We start from the raw sequence: 19,307 nt of genomic DNA on the forward strand, positions 1-19,307 counted from the left end.
GTCAGACACGCCTGTCTTGCCTCAGCAAAGCTTTTGGTGCTCAGCTGTTCCCAGCAGGTTCCTTCATCCCTAGCCCATTCAGCACAGAAAGGAACCAGCAGGAAGCAGTCAAGAGGTTGGCCACCCACTGAAAGCTTTAATGAAGAGCTGATGGACCTAGACAGGGGGAGGAGGTGGGAGCCACGTGGGAAGCCACCCCCAGGGAAACAGCCAAATCTGAAAATAAACACCTGTGTTTGCACCTACCAAGGACAGTCCAGACTTTGGAATCAACAGGCTGTAGCGTTTGCACCGGCAGACTCCTGCTCATCTCTTTTAAGACTGATGTATTTTCTTACTCCCCTGTGTGACACTAAACTCCTGTCCAGGAAAAAAGACTGTGTAAAGGGACAGCGTATAAGGTGGTTTTTTGACCTTTAATCGGAACACCAGCAAAATCAGGGTCCAGAGGAGAAGGGAATACAACCTCACAACAAAAGGGAGTAACTTCTCAGTTTGTGCTTCTAGGGAGGTAGGGTATCAGTCCTTTAAAGGGAACCTTTAACTAGGTACCATCTCTTCCGGGTTGTCCTTTGGCTAGCACACTTCTGGCCTGTAGCACTGCTTCTGTCACGTGAGCAGAGTGTTTGCTTTCTTGGTTGGCAGGACCAGCTCTTTGTTGTGACAGCCAGCTGTATCCTCCACGTGTCCTGAAAGAGCAGCAGCTGCCGGCAGGCCCCACCACTCAGCAGCGTCCTTTGTCCTTGAGCTGGAATGCTGTTAGCTGGCGCCACCTTCCAAAAGCCTTCAATAGTAAAGTGGACAAATCAAAGACTCGGGTTACCTTTGAGGGGTTCCACCCACTCTCCCAGCACCCATCAACACAGCTTTTCCTCCAGCAAACGCCTGTGCCAGCTGCCTCCCCATTCACTCAGAGTCCTTCCCTGTCTCCCCTATGTTCCTGTAGCCAGTAAGTTAAGTGCAGAGTACAAACCCACGTGAGAAAAGGAAGAGCAATGTCCCCTTCTGCCCTCTAATTTCAGTACCTGCTCTCATCTCGTTAGAGCACATAATCCTGCATGGATCTTTGGGAGGTGGGCACAGCAGTGAACTGGCTATTTGAGATCTAAGGTTTTGCCTGCTCGCTCAAATTTATAGTGATTTGCCTGTCCCTGGGTGCAAGGCAGCACGGTCCTCCCACACCAGTGTGGAGCCTGTTTCTTCCCTGAGTGGGCTCTTGAGAGGCAGGGGATTAGTGGATTAACATCTCTGATAACAGTGAGGAAGGGGGCACATGTCACGGAAATTGACTGCTGAAACAAAGCTTTGAAAAACACCCAGAAATGAACCCATATAAAGCTGGAAGCTATTTCCCTTTGTTATAGGCAAGTCCCATTGCTTGATGTATTCAACTTCTCATGAGTGCTTTGTGCAGGGAGAGAGACACAGGGAATGCCAGTTGTCCCTTTGGAGTGCTTTTTGGTCCACTGAGGTCCAAAGACTTAAAGCAGTCATAAATGCTTACCTGAGATAGTAGGCTCCTGGCTTCCTCCTCCAAAAAATTCTGTACCACACAGCTTTGCAAATGTCGTCGTCTCCACACTCTCCAGGCCTTTTCTATCAGTCTCTGCTGGTCCTGCCCAGAAAAGAGGCAGTGCACAGATTAAACGGTCTCTGGCAGGAGAGACCCTTCTTCACTTCCCCTCTAGTTCTATCTTGCTTCCAGTTGCTTCCCCAGGTCCCTCCTGAATGACTTTGCATTGGTAATGAGCAAAACTGACTGCTAACAAAGCTCTTACTGAACTACTGTCTCCTGCAAATATTGTGGCTGATTAAGTCACAGTACCCTGGGGAAAGAACAGCACCCCATCAGTGCTTCAGCACAGCTCCTCAGTGACTGTGGATGTGCTCGCTACACTCACATCACTGTACCACCCCGTGGGCAGGTCAGAGCACATCTCACACAGCTAATGCCCAAGCAGCCAGACAGATACGGGTCTGTTCCATAGGTGGCCAGGGCCTCAGCAAAAGGGGAAAGCAAGTAACAGCTCTTGGCAGGCTGTGGACACCAAAGGGATGTATCAGGAATACAAGGACAAAGACAGCAATACTTGCTGTGAACCTTCTGCACAGGCTACAGACAATCTATACAAAGCATCCTGTCTCAGCTTCCCTTCTGTGAGATGGAGCAAAGCACAACTAAATATGAGGATATGCTAGTCTGCCGTACTGGCATTTCAAAGAGAAAGACAGAAAAAGTAGCCACAGCAGCAAACCAGGATTTCTGGCACACACTGGTACTTTTTAAATCCCCAGGTCTCATCTCCCAGGATGTATGTGAGGCTGCAAGCATAGTAGGCTCACCCAGTAACACCCATCACTGCCACCCTTGTGGCAGCACCAGATGCTCACCAACGCTTGAGCCAGTATCACCACCTTGCTTGCTTCTTTCCACTGGTGCCATCCCCTTGCCAGACAGTGCAGTCTCCTGTCACGCAGGCACCGGCGAAGTATCACTGTGCGATGCCACCACCTCACGTACTTCCTGCTATAGGGAAGAGGGGAAAATGAGCTTTATCAGCCCAACAGCCCTACAAGGGAGTCCTTTCCTGATGGGAGGAACAAGAGAAAGCCCAGAGCCCTGCACTCCACTTACCCAAGCCACTTCTCATCCCACTCCTCCAAGTCCACCTCTGCTTTGTTCTCCTGGATCCTTGCATGTGCAGGAGAGGGTCCCACCACACCAGGTCTCACTACCAAGTGAGGGAGAAGCAGCCTTTCAGCCCTGTTTTGGTTTCTGTAGATCACCAGCCAGCGGTGAATGGCACTGGGAAAAAGCCCAAGAGGGGCAGCTAGTGCTGAACCCTTTTCTCTGCCTCTTCTGCTTTCTAGGAAAGAAAAGAGGAATCACACAGGAGCTAACCTCAGATCAGGAGAAGGAGAGACCAGAGCTGCTATAAGCCCTTAGTCCTATGGCTCCTGAACTCAGAAGCAACCTACTCAGAGTTCAACTGCCATGAGCACCTACTCCACAGAGGAATCCCAGTCATCTACCTGACAAACACTACTCCCCTTCCCTCCTCACTCACACTCCACACATAGCCCCATGAAAGGAAAAGAGGTGGGGGCATCTTCTTACTCATGGACCAAGACAGAGGCATCTTCCTGTTCTTCCTAGCACCTATCAGGGTACTGCGCTGCCGTGAGCACTGGGAAAAGGCAGCTGCTTTTGTCCAGTAGTTGCAGGCCTGCAAACAGAAATAACACAGCTGCAGCCAAGGCTAAACACAATGTGCGCAGAAAGCGCACGCACACACACACAAACTAGCCTTAGAGATACATTCATGCTCGTATCCCTGCAGGTAGTTTAATGTGCTAGACCCCAGGCTGGAAACTGCACAGATGAGATCCCAGCAGGACTGACTCAGGCCTTCCAAATCAATCGACCTCTTTATGGTTTGCTGGCTGTGAGTCTTTGGAAAAAAGCTGCAGCTCTGACAGCTCGCCCTGCTCTGCAGGGACAGTGATTATCCCATCTCATCTTTGAGCACAGAGGAAGGAGCGCGCTCATCTCTCTGGTCAAAATGTCCCTATTCCTTATTGCTGTGCTCCAGATGGTTGCTGCAATCAACGCCAGATTATGGTGATGAAGGCAGGGACTAAGCAGTCACCATGAGTCAGACCAGGTTTTTATACAAGCCTTAGTATCTTAGTGCCTAGTGACTCACTGAGGTCTTCATTGGGACCTTCATCTTTTCTTACTTGTTTTACAGTAGCCACAGATCCTAGACGCAGGGCTTGCTGTCCTCTTGAGGCCAGTCGCCAGCGGTGACAGGCTTTACCCGGAGAGGGTTCCTGCCATGTGTGGTTTCTCTCTCCCGGCACCCGTTGTTCAGCTCTTAAGAATTTCACCCTCCACTCAGTAAAGCTCGTGACTAGGAGACGGTGCTCTCTGACCCGTTTAAAACAAGAGAGGGCTTCCTGCTGCCTCAGTCTACAAGCAGTGACCTGGGCCCAGGTGACTAGGCACCTGAAAAACAATGCAAGCACAGAAAAGCAGCAGATGCCTAAACTCACATTTCCATGTCAACACCGAACAGGCTATAAACCAAATTCCACTTTCTCACCCCACCCTGCAGTGTCACAAGTAAGTGGTCAAAGCAAGTGAAAGAAAAAAAGGCTGTTCCCATTATTCCTTCTGCAATCAACATTTACGTATCTTGCTCTGTGATACTTATTTTTCCAGTGCTTTGTCCTTGGGAGACATAAGTTCAGACTCTTTAACTACAGTTTCTTTTGCAAACAACTTGGCCTCGCTTTGCTTCAGATTCCCAGCACTCTTGGCTCCTCAAAGCCCAGGAGCATATCTGCTTCCTTCTGGCTGTTCTAGCATTTCTTCCTCTTCAAAGGCCTCTGCAAACTGAACGCAACACTTTACCTACAAAACAAATGCCTTTTCTTTATGGGATGAACTGCTAAAATCTCCTTCAGCACGGAACCCAGCTGAGTCCTTAAGCCTGCTTGCTGCAGAACCAGGCTGCATTTAAGACAGCAGTTTGTTGTCAAGATTCAGATTTTAATTTTTTTCTTGGCTGTCACAAACTAAGGGCCTGCATACACGGGATGTACAGCTAGAATCTTTATGGAGACAATTTTATTCCAAAAAGTCAGTGTCTACAGGAGTTGTTATTAACAGCACTGTAAATCTGCACCCACAATAATCTCTCCGTATCTTACAGGCTGATGCACAGGAGGCCAGTTTTCCTCTGCAACCCCAGGAGCCAATCTGCTTTTAACTCCTGGCTTATCGTTTTGGTTCCTTGTTCCACTTGGACTTTCATTATGCAAATCGCCCCATTGCACCATAGGGCAGAGGTGTAAATACCCTCTGCCTGGCAGGCTTCTCTGGAGATCAAGAGAATCTATTGCAGGTTATCCTAGCATGAAAAATGCCCCCCTCAGAAGAGACAGGGCTCAGCCTGTACCATATCCAGGTGAGAAATTAGAAGCACTCTCTCATCAAAGGAGAGCTCAGAAGGAAGATTAATGGTGGAGACACACTCTACAGGAAGGAGCAATATTAAGGACTTCTCTCAAACACACTTCCCACTAGGGTGCCGCCGCACAGACTGATTTGCAGAAGAAAATGCAACTGGGTGGGGTGAGTGCAGAGTCTAAGCTTCACAGCCACTAAGGTTTTACTGGGTTTTTAGTTGTTCTTTCCTCTGCAGATCTTTGTCCCCTCTCAGCCCAAACCCACAATTCAAAAGGAAATCCGCTAGGGCCAAACCTGCACTTCTTATGCCTTAAATGAATCCTTGGCGTAAATAATTTTATTCATTCTTAGCCTCCTGACTTATCTCAAAGAGAACCACCTGAACAATTCCTGCTTCACTGCAGCTGGACACTTTGCTGTGTTTCAGGCAGGCAGTAGCCTCACACAACATAAACCACATAAATGAAACAATTAAATGAGACAGCTACTGAACAACAGATGAGAGAGATAAGAAGTTAAGGATTGACAGCAGACACCTTGTTCTTCAGATTAAATTAATATGTTTACAGGATCTGCACCATAACATAAGACTCCAAAACATACTACAGCTTCACCTACACTGCAACTTAACACTGAGATGAATTGAATATCATGGTTCTCCCTTCACAGGCTTTACTGAATATTGCTTTTCTGCAGGAATATATTGAACTCAATTTTTCACTTTAGTTTAAATTTAAATCAACATGCTGTGTCCAGAATTGAGAACATTCAGGTTTGTAAGCATCAGACCTCTGCCCAGTATTTCTTTGAGCAAATACTGAATAATTCCGGTGGAAATTAGAATTTCACTTTTTTAAACTACACAAATTTGTTTGCATCTCCTTTGCTTAGTTTACAAATACCACACTGCATAACTAAGACTGAACAGAAGTTCTGGAAAGAAAAGAAGTTTTGAATGAGAAGAACGAGATGGGGAGTGGGAGGCTATGGATAACAGATCACTTAACATAGCAGCAACCCCAGGGTAGCACTTCTACAAAAGCTCCATTTACACACAAGTTATCTGTACTTTCAAACCCAAGCTCTGGTAAGAATACACTGAATTATCCGCTACATAAATTGTTCTTCACTCAAAGCTCCCCTCAGAAATACCATCTGAGAGCAGGAAACAAACCTGTGCAGAAGATGACATTCCCAGAACTGAGCAGCATATTTCTGCTTTCTTGTTTGGCAATACCATGTCTGCAGGACCAATCTCTTCTTCTCCTGGCAGCTGTACTGAGCCCATTGCTGCTGCAGCTCTCTCATAGCACGCCTCCCTGTGAAAGAATGCAAGAGCTTGCTGAGCCCAACAGGGTTTTTTTGCCACCACAGAATCCAGACAAGAGCAAAGAATACATCTGCTGCAAATACCAGATGGGATATCTAAGATATCCTGTCCTCTAGCAGCTGAAGAGATTTTTCAATTCACCTTGTAGGTTTTTGTCTGCAAGGCAGTTAGACCTTTTTTCCCCTCCCCTGTCCTTTCCCAAGCAAGTGATCACAGATCAGTTCCACTTTCATCTGCAAGGCAGTTTTCCATAAAAAATTGGGAGTATTCCTTCCCTGGCACAGTGTAAGTACTTGGCACTTAAAGCACATGGAGTCCCTTGAGGGACAGAATCAGGACTGTTAAGCAGTCCCAAAAGAAACCGCTGAAGCAAAGCCTGGCTGTTGGGTCTGAGGAGTCATGTTTAAGCTCGGAATGCTGCATCTGAACTCCGTTTAACTCCCCAGCTCCTGAAATGCACTGCTTGAACACTCCTTTCGTAGTGCAAGTAAAGTGAGATCCACCCCTTTTCCAATCAGCTGCCAAAGGAGCATCTCCCCTAGCATAAAGCACTAGGAAGCAGCAGGGCACATGTCCTGCTTACAACCACAAGAAGGTGGTGACACAGGCGCTTGCTGGCCCCTGGACTAGTACGTGCCATTCCAAAGGAGCAGCGCACAAAGTTACAACAAGAGGTGGGACTTTCTCCATCCCAACCACCTCCACAGCATTCCTCTCCTACAGACACAAGTGCTGCTGATGGCATAACTCACTTTGCCAGCAGGAATGCCAACGCTGTAGAGCATCAGCAGTAATCTGGTGAATATGACACCTGAATCTCTGGTCAGCTTCCACTTTCTGGGCCAGTCTCTTCTTCCACAGGCTGAAAGCCATCTGGCAGCAATGAACTCGATGTTTTAGGGCTGCTGCTGCTTTTCGCTTCTTATTTTCCACAACCCAGTGGTGCCAGCTGAGAAAGGCTCTGAGAAAGACAAAGGTCATTGCACCAACTGTAGGAACAACTCACACAGATTCACACCCTTGTAACTGCAACTTTAATAATAAATATACACATGAAGGAATTTAGGAAATACACCTGATCTGTTAGCATCCTTTCCCCATTAAATGTCAGAGGAAACGATGGACAGGGCAAGTTGTACAGTGTTCTGTCCTGGCTGTGCCAAACCTGTTGTGATCTTCAACTTCTGAATGAGTAGAGAGCAAGGCCAGCTCCGTGGATAGGAACTTACCAGGGCTTGTTATCAGCAGTGCTAGGCTTGTTTTAATTTGTGAGGCACCCCATCAAACCAGAAATTATTGCGTTTATGTTCAGATATAATAATTTTGAAGCAGGAAACCCACAAAATAATAGGCTGCAAAACTCCCACTGAAGACTGAAAAAAGATAACTAGAGGAAGAGTATTCTTTTAAAAAAAACAAGTGTAGAGCTCTCAAAACAGACAGCTTTAGGAAACTTCTGGAAAGCACAATACCTACCGAGACAGCTGAATGAGCCTGCAGTACTGCTGGGCCTTTACAAGCTGCTGAGTCTGAGCTGACCAGACAATGAAGTACCTCTGCAGGCAGCATTTCTCTGCTTGGTGCCAGCAACTCTTCACCTCCTTGTCAGAACTACAGTCCTGTAATCCAGAAGCAAAAAAAGGCCTTGAACTACTGCTGTAACACAGTTACTCCATGCAGCTCAGGCCTTTCTCCTTGCTACTGTAACTTCCATGCTTGCCTAATTTCCTGTTGCTAACCCACACACACGGCATGAACACCCACACATGAGGATCTAGCGCCTTCCTTTTAACTTCTTGACACCTGGCTGATTTCCAGCTTAGCTGGCAAATGGTAGGAAGAGTTACCCTGAGAAGTGCCTCAATCTCCCAAACCTTCTGTCTGAGAGAAAAGAACAAAGACAAAACAGCAGTGAGACTTCCATATGCTGATACTGAAACCCAAAGGCTCTTTGGTAAACTGGGCTTTGCAGAAACCACTTGTACATTTACATGTCTCACACCACCTTTCAGCCTTACCTCTTCCCATGCAGAGTAACTGGTGAGAGGCTGGGCGTTATCGTCTTGACTCTGCAGTGCCAAAGACTGGAACTGATCTCCCACAAACCAGTTTCTTCTGCAAGACAAAAGTGTCAGGGGAAAACAGAAAGAAAGAAGAGTATGAAGTACCTGGAAAGATGGTGTGAGGTGACATGGGAGACTATCCCGAAGGAAGGAATTCAGCCAGACCAAACAAGGGGACAGTGCTACGAGCATCCCAAAGAACCAGTCTCCAACTCACCCGGGTCCAGTGCTCTGTGGAGAAAAGGAGGCCTGCAAGTACAGCTCCCCACCCAGCTCAGCTGGCAGCTCTGTGCATTGGTGTAGTTGCAGGAGAGAACTGTAATGTGGCATGTGTGCAACATCCTCAGCAGCCAGAACGGAGGAGAAGCCCTGCTGACTGCTGTCACTAAAACTGTATTCCTGCAGGTATGGAGGGAAGAACATGCTGTGAGGTAAACATCCTTGCACTGGAATCACTCAGCTAACAGTTCTGACCATGCCATTTACTCCTCTTTTTGGCAAGGATTCAGGGAAATCCAGGATGCATCCAAAGGAACTGCAGGTTAGCAAGTACAGCTCTGGAGTGCAAGCATGTAAGTGATGGGAACATTGTTTCAACACTAGTTACTTCTACCTGCGAACAGGGGGAACAGGCATGTGCACTTGAGGCTTTTGTACCTCATCCCTCCCACCATGCAGCCACAAACAGAAGCAAGCATACAAGAGAACCTCACTAGCTCAATACCTTCCCATATCACTAAATGATGAACCAAGGAGGACACAGAGTGCAGAGACTTTATGATTTCTGATTACATTTAAACTCCACAACCCTACAGGTGCAGTGCTCTTCAGGCCTAAATACTAAGCACAGTTCGCTGATGACAATGCCATGTTGAGACAGAAATTTTCCCCTGAAAAATCCCAGCAATATAATACCTCAGAGCAGTCTAGATGTATGAAGACCTTCTCACCTTTTCCAACGAGCTTTGAGAGGCCAGAGTAGCTGGAGCACTGCTATCAAAACCAGAAGATGTTGAGAAGTCCTCAGAAAAGAGCATGGCAAGAGGCTCTTCATAGGCAGTTCTGTGCGACTGCTTAGGACTTTGCTCAATTGTCTTCAGCATGAGACACTTCTGGTGCCATAATTTCAGAGCTTTTCTGAGTCTACACTGCTCCAAAGTCTGAGAGAAAGAACTGAGACAGAAGATATGGAGACAGCAAAGTGACTGAAAAGAGATACCAGAGGGAGACCCTAGTACAGACGTGACAGATGACGGATGGTAAAAGGGGTTCTTCCAGAAGGACCAAAAAGTCAAGAGGACACTACTAATGAGGGCAGGGCTCCAGGACCTGCCTCTTCTTTACTCACTTAGCTCTGTGATGCTCGCACAACCTTGCTTTCCACAGCAGATATACTCTCTGGAGCTTCACCTTTTGGCAGAAGTCATCAAAAGAGTAGCTTGTTTTCTGTGGAAACTGTCTCTCTGTAGTCCACAGCAGCTGATTTTCAGGCCTCTTTGTCACAGTCTTGTCAGCTACAGAGCTTATAACGGGTCCTTAAACAGTTACAGAAAGCAACAAGAGACAATGTTTATCAAAAGGCATTCCTAAGAAACTCAGCCCAGCCCAGCCCTCAAACTGCTTCCTTTCAGCAAGGTTTAAGACTTTGTTAGGTTTACAAAGCAGAGCAACAAATCTCCCTGCAGCTTCACTGACACATCCAGAACTCTGCCCACTCTGGCTTGTTAATACCATGTATCATCTGAGCTTCTCTGTTATCAGGCTGTTTTCTGCTGGATTTTACCATACAAGAAGAGGAGGAAGGAGCCTAAGCACCTCCAAGTCTTAGATTCTGCACAGACCCCAAGCTCCTCACCGTAATTCTGCCCCCATCGTAGGAGTAGGAAGTTCACCATTGCCTGCTTATTGCCTTCTGTGACCTGCAGCATCTGAACCCACTGTTGGAAGTATTTCCTCAGTGATACTGCTCTGAGACGGGCCAGGTTGCACCTGTAAAGTGCCTTCTGCTCAGCAGTCTCCTTCCATGTACTGAAGCACCTGAGAAAAATGAAAGAAAACAGAACAACATGGAAAACCACATGTACAAGCTTGTCTCCTCCTGAAACTGGCTTTACTTCAGGAAAGACAGACAGAAGCTGTCATCTTCTGAGCTTCTGTTTATTTCATTAAAAAGCCACTGTCATGCTTAGAGCACAGCAGCACAGTGAGTGCTTTCAGGTTTGGTCTTTCAGGACATCAAAGGTCAGGACCAAAACACTTTGGCAGTACAAGGAAGGCAAGCTGTAATGTCTCTGGCCACAGTAATTTCTTTTCCTGTTTTTATCCCTACTTTCATGTTTATTAACTCCTAAAACAAAAGAATAGATGGCTTTAAGACGGAACAACACATCACCCTCTGGGTGGGCTCTGTGATTCCTTGGACCTTCATGGGGAACAGATTTTTCACATGAACAACTTACCGGGAGACCAAGTTTCTTTGGATGTGAGTTGTCAGTGCTACAATCCGTTTCATTTCTGAGCATCGGGAACGCCACATCCAGAAAACATTTTGTAGCTGCTTCTTTTCCAGCAGAGCACGGGCTTCCAAAAGTCTGGCTTCCTCTTTGCTCAGCAGCTCCTTCTGCAGGCGCCACAATCTGAAAGCTGCTATGTTGCAGGGCAGGAAGAGATTGACAGGAAGAAAAATACCTTAGAAGAACTTCAAACAACTTGTGTCATACAGCAAGCATCCTCTGAACTCCAGCTGTCTGAGGAAGGGCACTTAAGGGAGACGGCTGACATTGCTGGAGTAACAGCATCTGCTGCAGCTGAAGACAAGGAACAAGGCAAAAGGTGTATGACACGAAAAGTGGGCCACCCTCTGCCATCAGAGATACTGGCCCAGCTATTTGCAGGATCAGGTTCTGTAAAAGCCAGATCAAAGCAACAACTAGACCCAAACCAAGAAGCATGGTGAAACAGTGATTACATCCAAGCTGTTCCAAGGCCACGGAACACGTGCTTACCAGCTAGCCGTCTCATATCTCTGATTGCTTCAGCTCTCCAGCAGAACTCTCTTCCTCTCTGCCTACGATGAAGCCGTGTCCACAATTCTCCCTCCACCCTGAAAGAGTCACAAGCATGCTTTAACATCCGTCTGTCCAAAGAGGCACTCACAGAACAGAATCCAGAGCCTTCTTTCTCCTTAGGTAGCTCTCTGGTTTTGTCTGGACTTGTTCTCCTGCCTTCAAAATCAGAAGGCACAACAAAAGGTTTTTCTTTTGACACCTCTACTGTCCTGCTAGACGCTGTAGTATTGCTTCACTCCATTCTCATTTACACCTGTATCACATATGCAGGTGACAGCTGAACTCAAGAAATAATGCAGAAGTATTTCTGTCAGACACTCAGATCAGATTGAAAACACTAGTACACAGAAGCTCTGAAACAGGATTGTTTAGTTCTTAAAACTAAGTAATTCTTGCAGTGCTTATCTGCAACAATTCATCCAAGGACCTGGAAACAAGTCTGCCACCCTTTAAGAAAAATTTCTTGTGGTGTTTGTAAACCTCCACTTGTCCAAGATAACAGAAAGAACATTTTCAGCTTACCTACAAGCCTTCTCAGCTTCCTTTGAGTATCCTACTGTAAGCTGGTGCTGAGCTGAGGTTGTCATAGTTGCTAATCTTCCTACTCCAAAACACCCCACCGATGAACTTGGGGTATAAGAATATGGCTCAGCCTGCAGAGCTTGCTTCTTGCTCTGTTTTTCCACAGCTTCCTTCCACTGAAGGAGAAACCACATGATTACAAACTGCAGGCAGAGTATCAGGGTCCACATCACTGAAATTCATACAGGGTACCCCTTCCTCCTCCCTATCCAAATAGGATTTCTGCCTCCTCTGACTGCACAACAGAAAACTCATGGCACCACTTTTACTGTCCCTAGCCCGTCCTCACCCTGTGGAAGCTGATCGCTAGCAGAGCCGAGGCATGTCTCTGCTGGGCTACCTCCAGCTGCATCCTCCTCTGGTGCACAGCCCACTGCAAAGCACCAAGGCCTTTCCGAAGTAGTTGCTGTCTGTAATGCTGCCTGGCTGCAGCCCTTTTCCAGAAGATGTGTCTCCTCCAGGCTTGGAAACACCTAGTTAGCATTTGTCTGTCACACAAGTGCTGGAAACTTAAAAAGAAAAAACAAAAGTGAGCTCCAGTTAACACAAAGGAAAGTTAAACACAGCCGGGAGATGGCAATCAGAGTTCAGCCACCAAGCTGAAAAGAGGTATTTCAAGTGGTTCCCTCTAAAGAGTGGAAAACCTGCAGCCTCACACCAAATTAAGGTATCACCATTGCTAAATTGGTAGCAATCTCACACACATATTATCCACAGGTCACAAATTTGAATCCCATCTCATGGACAAGACCAGTTCTTGATCTTAGCTAACCATGCAGTAAGCATGCTGGAATTTGCTGCACTGAAAAGCGGAATACTTGGTACCAACACTTTTTCATTGCTAGCAACAACCAAGGTTGAATTTAGAAGCTAGAATTTAAAGGATACAGATATTCTTTTTAGAGCATGCTCCATTCTAGATGGCAACCCTAGAAATGGATGCAGCCCCTGACCCAACCATGGCAGAATAATGTAGGTTAAGTCCTAAACCCAAACATTCCTAAGAACATGGCCTCCTTAGCCACTTTGCAGCAGTTTTCCTCCCCTGTTATGTACCAGCACACTCACACAAAACCAGTCTTTTTACCTTTGCTCATTCACCTTCAATGACCAGAAGCTGTTCTCCGAGACCTGCAAACAGGCAAAAGACAGTAACTCACATGATTATTCTCACTACTCTTAAACAATTTGTCTGTGCCCAGCATGGCAAGTCATTTTAGATGAAGACCAGAACAGTGCTTCCTCAGGGTAGCACATTATGTCGGATGCCTTTGACACTACTCCCACCATTGCTCAGTGAATACTCTTACATACTTCAGACATGGAAAAGCCTCAGGACCCTTCACAGAGTAAGAACCAGTTTAATGCTTTCCCTCTGCATATGATCCAGAGAATATAAAAAACAGGTGTTTACATTCCAAAGACCAACCAAGTTAACATGCTGGTCTTCAGGAAGAAGCACGTGAGAGAAAGTTGCATATGTTGGGATGGATCAGGACCATAAAAGAGGACATTCTGGCATTTCAGTGCCAGAAAAAACTAAGGGACAAGCATCCCCATCACCGTTGTACCTTAACTCTTTACCTCTAGCAAGAAGCAGAGACAAGTACATGTATTATCTGTGAGCAGGGATGCTACACAGTGAGCCCATCCTCACCTCCCTGGACACAGTTTCCTGTGTCTGGCTCCCTTCTTCACAGCACCATGGTTCTTTGGCGCTCTTCTCCACAGAAGGTTCTTCAGACTGGTCGAGATTGGCATCAGCTTCCCAATTCCTCCAGCTGCTTTGGTAGGAGTATTTGTTTCTCCTTCCTTCTCTGCTCACACTGATACAATCTATGTCAGAATACTCACCAAAGCCTTCCTCAACCTGAATACCAGATGGGCTGGACTGGCTGCTGTCCACCACAGCCTTTCTTCTGGCTGCTTGTGATCTAGAGTCACATACCTCTTCCGAGCATTTGCTGGATTTAACACAAGGTTCAGAGTTGTTGACTTCTACAGGTTTAATATTAAGCTGCTGGACTGGTCTAAACTGTTTATCTCCAGGAGAAGTGGCTGTCATGCACACCTCCCTCGGAGTCCCATACATGGCTACACCAACATTCATCCGAGCCTCCCCTAAATCTGTCTCCAGTGACAGCTGCAGACCCTCTGGATACAGACTGGCTGGAAGGTCTTTCTTCCAAGATACAGCACACAGGGATGCCCTGTTAGACAGCTCTTCTTTAAGAACCTTTTCAGGGGAATGACTTTTTGTGTGAACACAAAGACTACGAGTTCCCAGGACTGGCTTTGCCTGGGACTGACACATGAAATAAGGGGAGCAGCTGTAGAAGGAATTAACTTCTGTATCCACTAGCCTGCCAGAGCACAACCCAGATGCAAGGGTTTCTGGCTGGCCGTCACCTGAAATTCTGGTTCTCCATGTGTGTGAGCCAATATATCCATATCTGTGAGAGACAGAGAGAGGTTCTGCATGACTCGTCACTGCATTAAGGCGCCAGTCTTTAGCAAATGGAACACCCCATTTCCATCTTGCCTGGGCAGCCCTTGTCTTTACTCCAGCTAGCTGTTCTCCTGTGCTCAGGATACTAGAAGCTGATTCATCAGGAGCAAAGCACAAATTGCCACTGAGTGGAGAAGACTTGGGCTCCAGAGGGAGGGAGCCCCGTATCCCCATCAAAGCACTTTCTTGCTTAAGCTTCTGGATTGAACAGTAAAAGTTCGCAGAAATCTGTGAGGAATGCAAAAGAGACTGAAAGGAGTCCAAACTAGATGGATTGAGATCCCCCAAGGTCAGGGCTGAACTACAACAACTGTTCACACTTTCACTTGAGCTCCTTGAAGAGGGACACACCACTAATTTGTGCCTAAGAGGGGAATCTACCGTATAAGATGACAAACATGCATTGACCAGTGAAGGGTTCACGGGATCCATAAAAGAAGCAGCAGGAGGCTGATGCTGTTGTTGGTTTTCCACTGGATAGTCACTATTCTTGTTCCTACTTTCTAAATAGCAATGGCAAGCAGCATGTATGGGGCAGTGACCAGCTGCCTTTGCTTTCTGATGATGTTGCTGAAGAAAGTCAATAGTCTTGCTCCTTCTCCCTTCTAAACTATAAGCCTCAAGGTGTGAGTGTCTCTGAGGAAGATTCACAGCAGGGCGCACTGACAATGCAAGGTGGGGAATTCTATGAGCCACACACTTAGAGCTGTGCTGCTGCAGCCCGGAGCAGAGATTATTCTGCTGCAGGAAGCAGGAACTGGAGAACTGACCGGTGGTGTCCTGGAATGGCTGAGAAGGGCAGGAGAGATTAGTCTGTCTTAGACTGGGATCTCTCTTCCCAGCTGACAGAGGTGCGGTACACAGCCGGCCTCGTTCTGCTGTTTGGCTGGGGGTTACACTGCACGCTGCAGCCTTAAGCCAGTGATGAGAAATGTCTACTCCACTTCTAGTGCCCAAATACAGATCAACATTCACGTTCTTCTGAATGTTTCTTTGCTCTGAAGAAAAATAAGAAGAAATATAAACAAAGGAGCACGTATATTTCTCATCACATCTTGCCCAGTTTGCCAAAGGCTTTTGGTACTTTCCTTATGAATTTCTTGTCTCCAATTCACCCGCCTCAGTCCTGAAAGTATTATGGACACTACTCTCTTCCTGTTTCTCAGCAGACAATCATGTCAGAGCAGAAATGACTGAAGGGGACAGACTCAGTTCTCAACAGAAAACCTGGAAAACAAAGACTTCCAGCATTATGCATGCACCTGCAGCCTCAAAAAGAGTGTGTTGCTAGCAAGGCTGAATTATCCTGCTGCCAAGACAAGGTAGCCTGTAGCTGCTTTTCCAGAATGCTTACATCTAACCAGATCTGCGCGACACCAAACAAGAACAGGTCTAAAAGAAAATGTTTTCACAGAAGTCAGAGCAACATGGTACCAGCTAGAGTACAATGCTTACCCGTCCTCATTGACTGGAAATCCAGCTAAGATCTCCTCCACACTTAGATTTTCTCCAGGGATGACAGGAAAGTTACTGCCTCAACTTAAGGTACTGTTTAACTGCTTAACAAGTGAAAATTTGTTCACATGTCATGTGACAGCCCTGCAAAGGTTCAAGGCTATGCAGGCCAACTTCTTGTCCACACCAAAGGATGAAAAAATGTTTACACACCCAGAGAATCTCCATTGTCCCCTTACCTGGAAGAGTTACAGCACAGATGGGAGCCACTAAGTCAGATGGCTATACATACAACGCTCATGCTGAGCACAGATTTGGAAGCTGCTGCTAACAGGTAAGTGCAATTTGAGGGGACTGTGCTTTCATTCCATCGAATTTTAAAAGCAAGTTGTCAGTCACTAATTTTAACCAACATTCTTTTCCATGCCCCTTTTAAATGAAAACAGTATTGTGAAAAGGCACACGCACCTGTATCATCTTAAAAAAACCCTAGTCAATCTGAAAAGAGACAGCACAGCCTATGCAATCAGTGCCCATTGTCTTTTTCAAATGTACTCAAATACCAGAAAGCCTCCTGTCAAATTACAGTTTCTGAAATACGTTTATATCATTCCTTTCTAAGAAAGCACCTGAGCCTCAGTCATCCCTGTCTGCAAACAGCCTGCTTGTCCTTCTCACATGCAAACTCTTTCAGTAATCACCACAAACTGGAGAGTAAACTCAATTAATAAAGCAACAGGAAATAGTCATGCAGCGTTGCAATTATCCTTGGGAACTGCCATTACTACCTTTCATACATCACCAAGTGTACCATGAACAGAAAGATTCCATTATTTTTTCGAGACAAGAAGTTGGCAACTACAGAGTGAATGTGGCTGCCTTCTTTAGGGTGCCTATCACTGCACAAACTATAACCACAAAATGCAGGGGATTGGTGTTCCATAGAAGCACTCCTTGCACCTCAGGAATATCCAGCCAATGTATCACAAAAGGGTGCTATAAAGGATTTGAATTGTGAAAGGACATGAAACCATCACATTTATCAGTGCTGTTTTGCTCCATGAACACCTGGAACGTGGCACTGGAGTACTTTATGCTCAAGAACCTAGACATCACCTATTTTCTCGATGACCCACATGATTTTTTTTTAGTTCCCCATTTCAGTCTTTTCTGCCAGCTACCAGGTTCTCACCACGTTGCCATGATTATTTTAGGTGGTGTTCTCACATCACTCATTCCTGATTTCAGTCCCACTGAGAAGAGAGAGCATCCTTTAAAAATCATGTTCGTCTGCCTTCCCAAAATTACCATTCAGGACTTCAATATAACCACTTTTAAGCAGTGCTTAACCTTACTCAAAAGGCAACAAGATTTTATGAAGTGCTTTCTTAAAACTTCTTCTAAGGCCAGAAGAGATATCTAAGGCAAGCTGCAGATTTTGTGAACTGCAAAATCCATGACCAATGGATTTCATATTAGCTTTTATGTTTCCGACTAAAAGATGTAACACATACTTACTATATACACTTTGCAGCAACACACTAATGCATTAAAACCTGAAACAAATCCAATTAAGCAAACAAAAATTAAACCGATCATACTTCTGTTGTTATAAGCAAAAGGAATAGCACAGTTCATGAACAGTAAATCAAGCTCTTTAAAGCAAATGCCATTTTAGCATTATGATAATGCAAGACCTGTAAGAAATACACAGGCACTGCGTAGACCATGGGGATTGTCCCATCCCTGCAGACCAAGGCTGATCCATCTCACACTGCAGGCTGGGACCGGCGGCCAGCCCAGGATCACACTTCACGTGCCTCAGGTACAAGGCTTCTCCCCCACAGCTCAGCTTTGGGAACCAAACCGCCACCGCCTGAGCCCCCCGCTGCCCCTCACCAGCGGCCTTCCCTGCACTGAGGAGGGCAGTTAGTGCTCTGGCAGCCAGGGAAGAGCTGCACAGCAGTGCCTTTGCCTGCGGCCACCCCAGATCCATCTGCTGTCCCGGGACGCGGTGGGCGAGTGGGAGGCCTGTGGCCCACCGACCCGGCTCGTTGGGAGCCGTTTGAGGCCAGGGGCACCCAGGCCCCCCCAAGTGCTCTCCGTGGGCACGGTCGCACCTCTCCTACAGGCACTTACTCACTGCCAGCCGACACGGTGCTGGGCCCCTCCAGACCCTCAGGGACAGGCCACGGTCCCCTCTGTGCCCACGCCTCCTCTGCTGGGCCAAACCTGCAGCCTCGTCCCCCGCGAACGGCCGCGCCCCGGCAGCGAGCGTGCTGCAGCTGGGTCACCGTAAGCCGCTTATCCCCGCGATTAGCGGCGCCGCCTGCCCCCGGGGCTGCAGATGGCCCGTGGCTCATTAAAGGCGTGTCCGAAGGCGGCCCAGAGGGGCGAGTCCTACCTGCAGCGGCCGCGCTGCTCCCCCGCCCCGGGCGGCACCTCTCCTCACGCGCAACGCCGGGCCCCACGCTCACCCCCAGAGCCCGGGGCGGGCTGCGGGGCTCGGGCGGCGGGCTCGGGGCTGCCGGCTCGGGGCTGCCCCGGGCTGCGGGGCTCGGGCGGCGGGCTCGGGGCTGCCCCAGTGCCTGAGGGCTGTCCGCCCTGCCGGCAGGCCCCGGCCGCCTCCCTCAGGCCGCCTGAGGGGCGATGCCGCTGAGGGAGGCACCTGCTCGGGGCAAGCTGGGTTAATCCTAGAGAGCTGCCGGCTCCTCACGACCCGGGGATTTGGAAAAAACCAAGCAAAATAAACCTGAGGAGAGCATGGCACCTGCTGCACGTCTGGGTGAGGAGACCCAGCCGAAGGCTATGCAGAGCTCCCGGGTGAAGTCAGGCAACCAGCCAGCACAACCAGCTCTGTGAACCCCATGCATCCTGCTAAACCAGGTACTGATCCACGAGCGCGTTGGTGTTTATCCTAAGGACTGCTGAAATACACACTCTCCTCAGAAGCCAGGAGAGGCCCCTTGTTGTTACCGTCACCCCTCAGAGTCACTGCCTGAAATAGGCACCCCTAAGGGACAAATGCCAGCCCTGGCCTTGCTCTGCTCCCCTGAGCTCCCAGGTGCTGAATTCTCCTTAGAAAAGCTCACAGCAAGTCAGCTAGGTGGGCATTTCGTAATGGAGAGCGACCAGAAAGGCCTCACTAGGCCTTTCTTGCACAATTGTTGTGCAAATAACCAAAAAGCATTAAATTTTAAACAGCTGTTCACAGGTCTAGAGAAGGAAAAAACCTGAGCATTTAAATGCATTATTCGGGGATCTATAGTGTCACTGTACAGTTCTGAAGAGCTGAAAAAAACATGAATACAAAGGCCTGCTCTGC

The 19,307-nt window shown here is 47.5% G+C and overlaps 1 protein-coding gene across 6 annotated transcripts; it reads right to left on the reverse strand.

Moving 5' to 3' along the window:
* Window positions 1–397: 397 nt before the first annotated feature.
* Window positions 398–18,501, reverse strand: LOC308061202 (uncharacterized protein C1orf167). 6 transcript variants are annotated; one of them, XM_080380815.1, is made up of 21 exons: window positions 18,122–18,501; window positions 13,676–15,754; window positions 13,106–13,149; window positions 12,308–12,527; window positions 11,959–12,134; window positions 11,374–11,471; window positions 10,828–11,014; window positions 10,224–10,405; window positions 9,717–9,903; window positions 9,319–9,541; window positions 8,586–8,767; window positions 8,324–8,420; window positions 7,782–7,924; window positions 7,058–7,266; window positions 6,150–6,294; window positions 3,742–4,009; window positions 3,119–3,227; window positions 2,636–2,867; window positions 2,392–2,527; window positions 1,505–1,615; window positions 398–784 (listed from the first exon to the last, which is right to left on the reverse strand). In XM_080380815.1, exons 2-21 carry the CDS (start codon window positions 14,957–14,959, stop codon window positions 725–727), a joined length of 4,293 nt encoding a protein of 1,430 aa, XP_080236941.1. In that variant the 5' UTR covers window positions 14,960–15,754; window positions 18,122–18,501; the 3' UTR covers window positions 398–724. The 6 variants fall into 6 exon arrangements, with proteins under 6 accessions (XP_080236941.1, XP_080236939.1, XP_080236938.1 ...); XM_080380813.1 differs by having other exon boundaries at window positions 10,828–11,011; window positions 13,676–15,525; window positions 18,122–18,263; XM_080380812.1 differs by having other exon boundaries at window positions 13,676–15,525; window positions 18,122–18,263.
* Window positions 18,502–19,307: the final 806 nt, after the last annotated feature.

The sequence above is a fragment of the Falco punctatus genome (assembly GCF_963210335.1).
Source record: "Falco punctatus genome assembly, chromosome: 3".
NCBI classification, from domain to species: Eukaryota; Metazoa; Chordata; class Aves; order Falconiformes; family Falconidae; genus Falco; species Falco punctatus.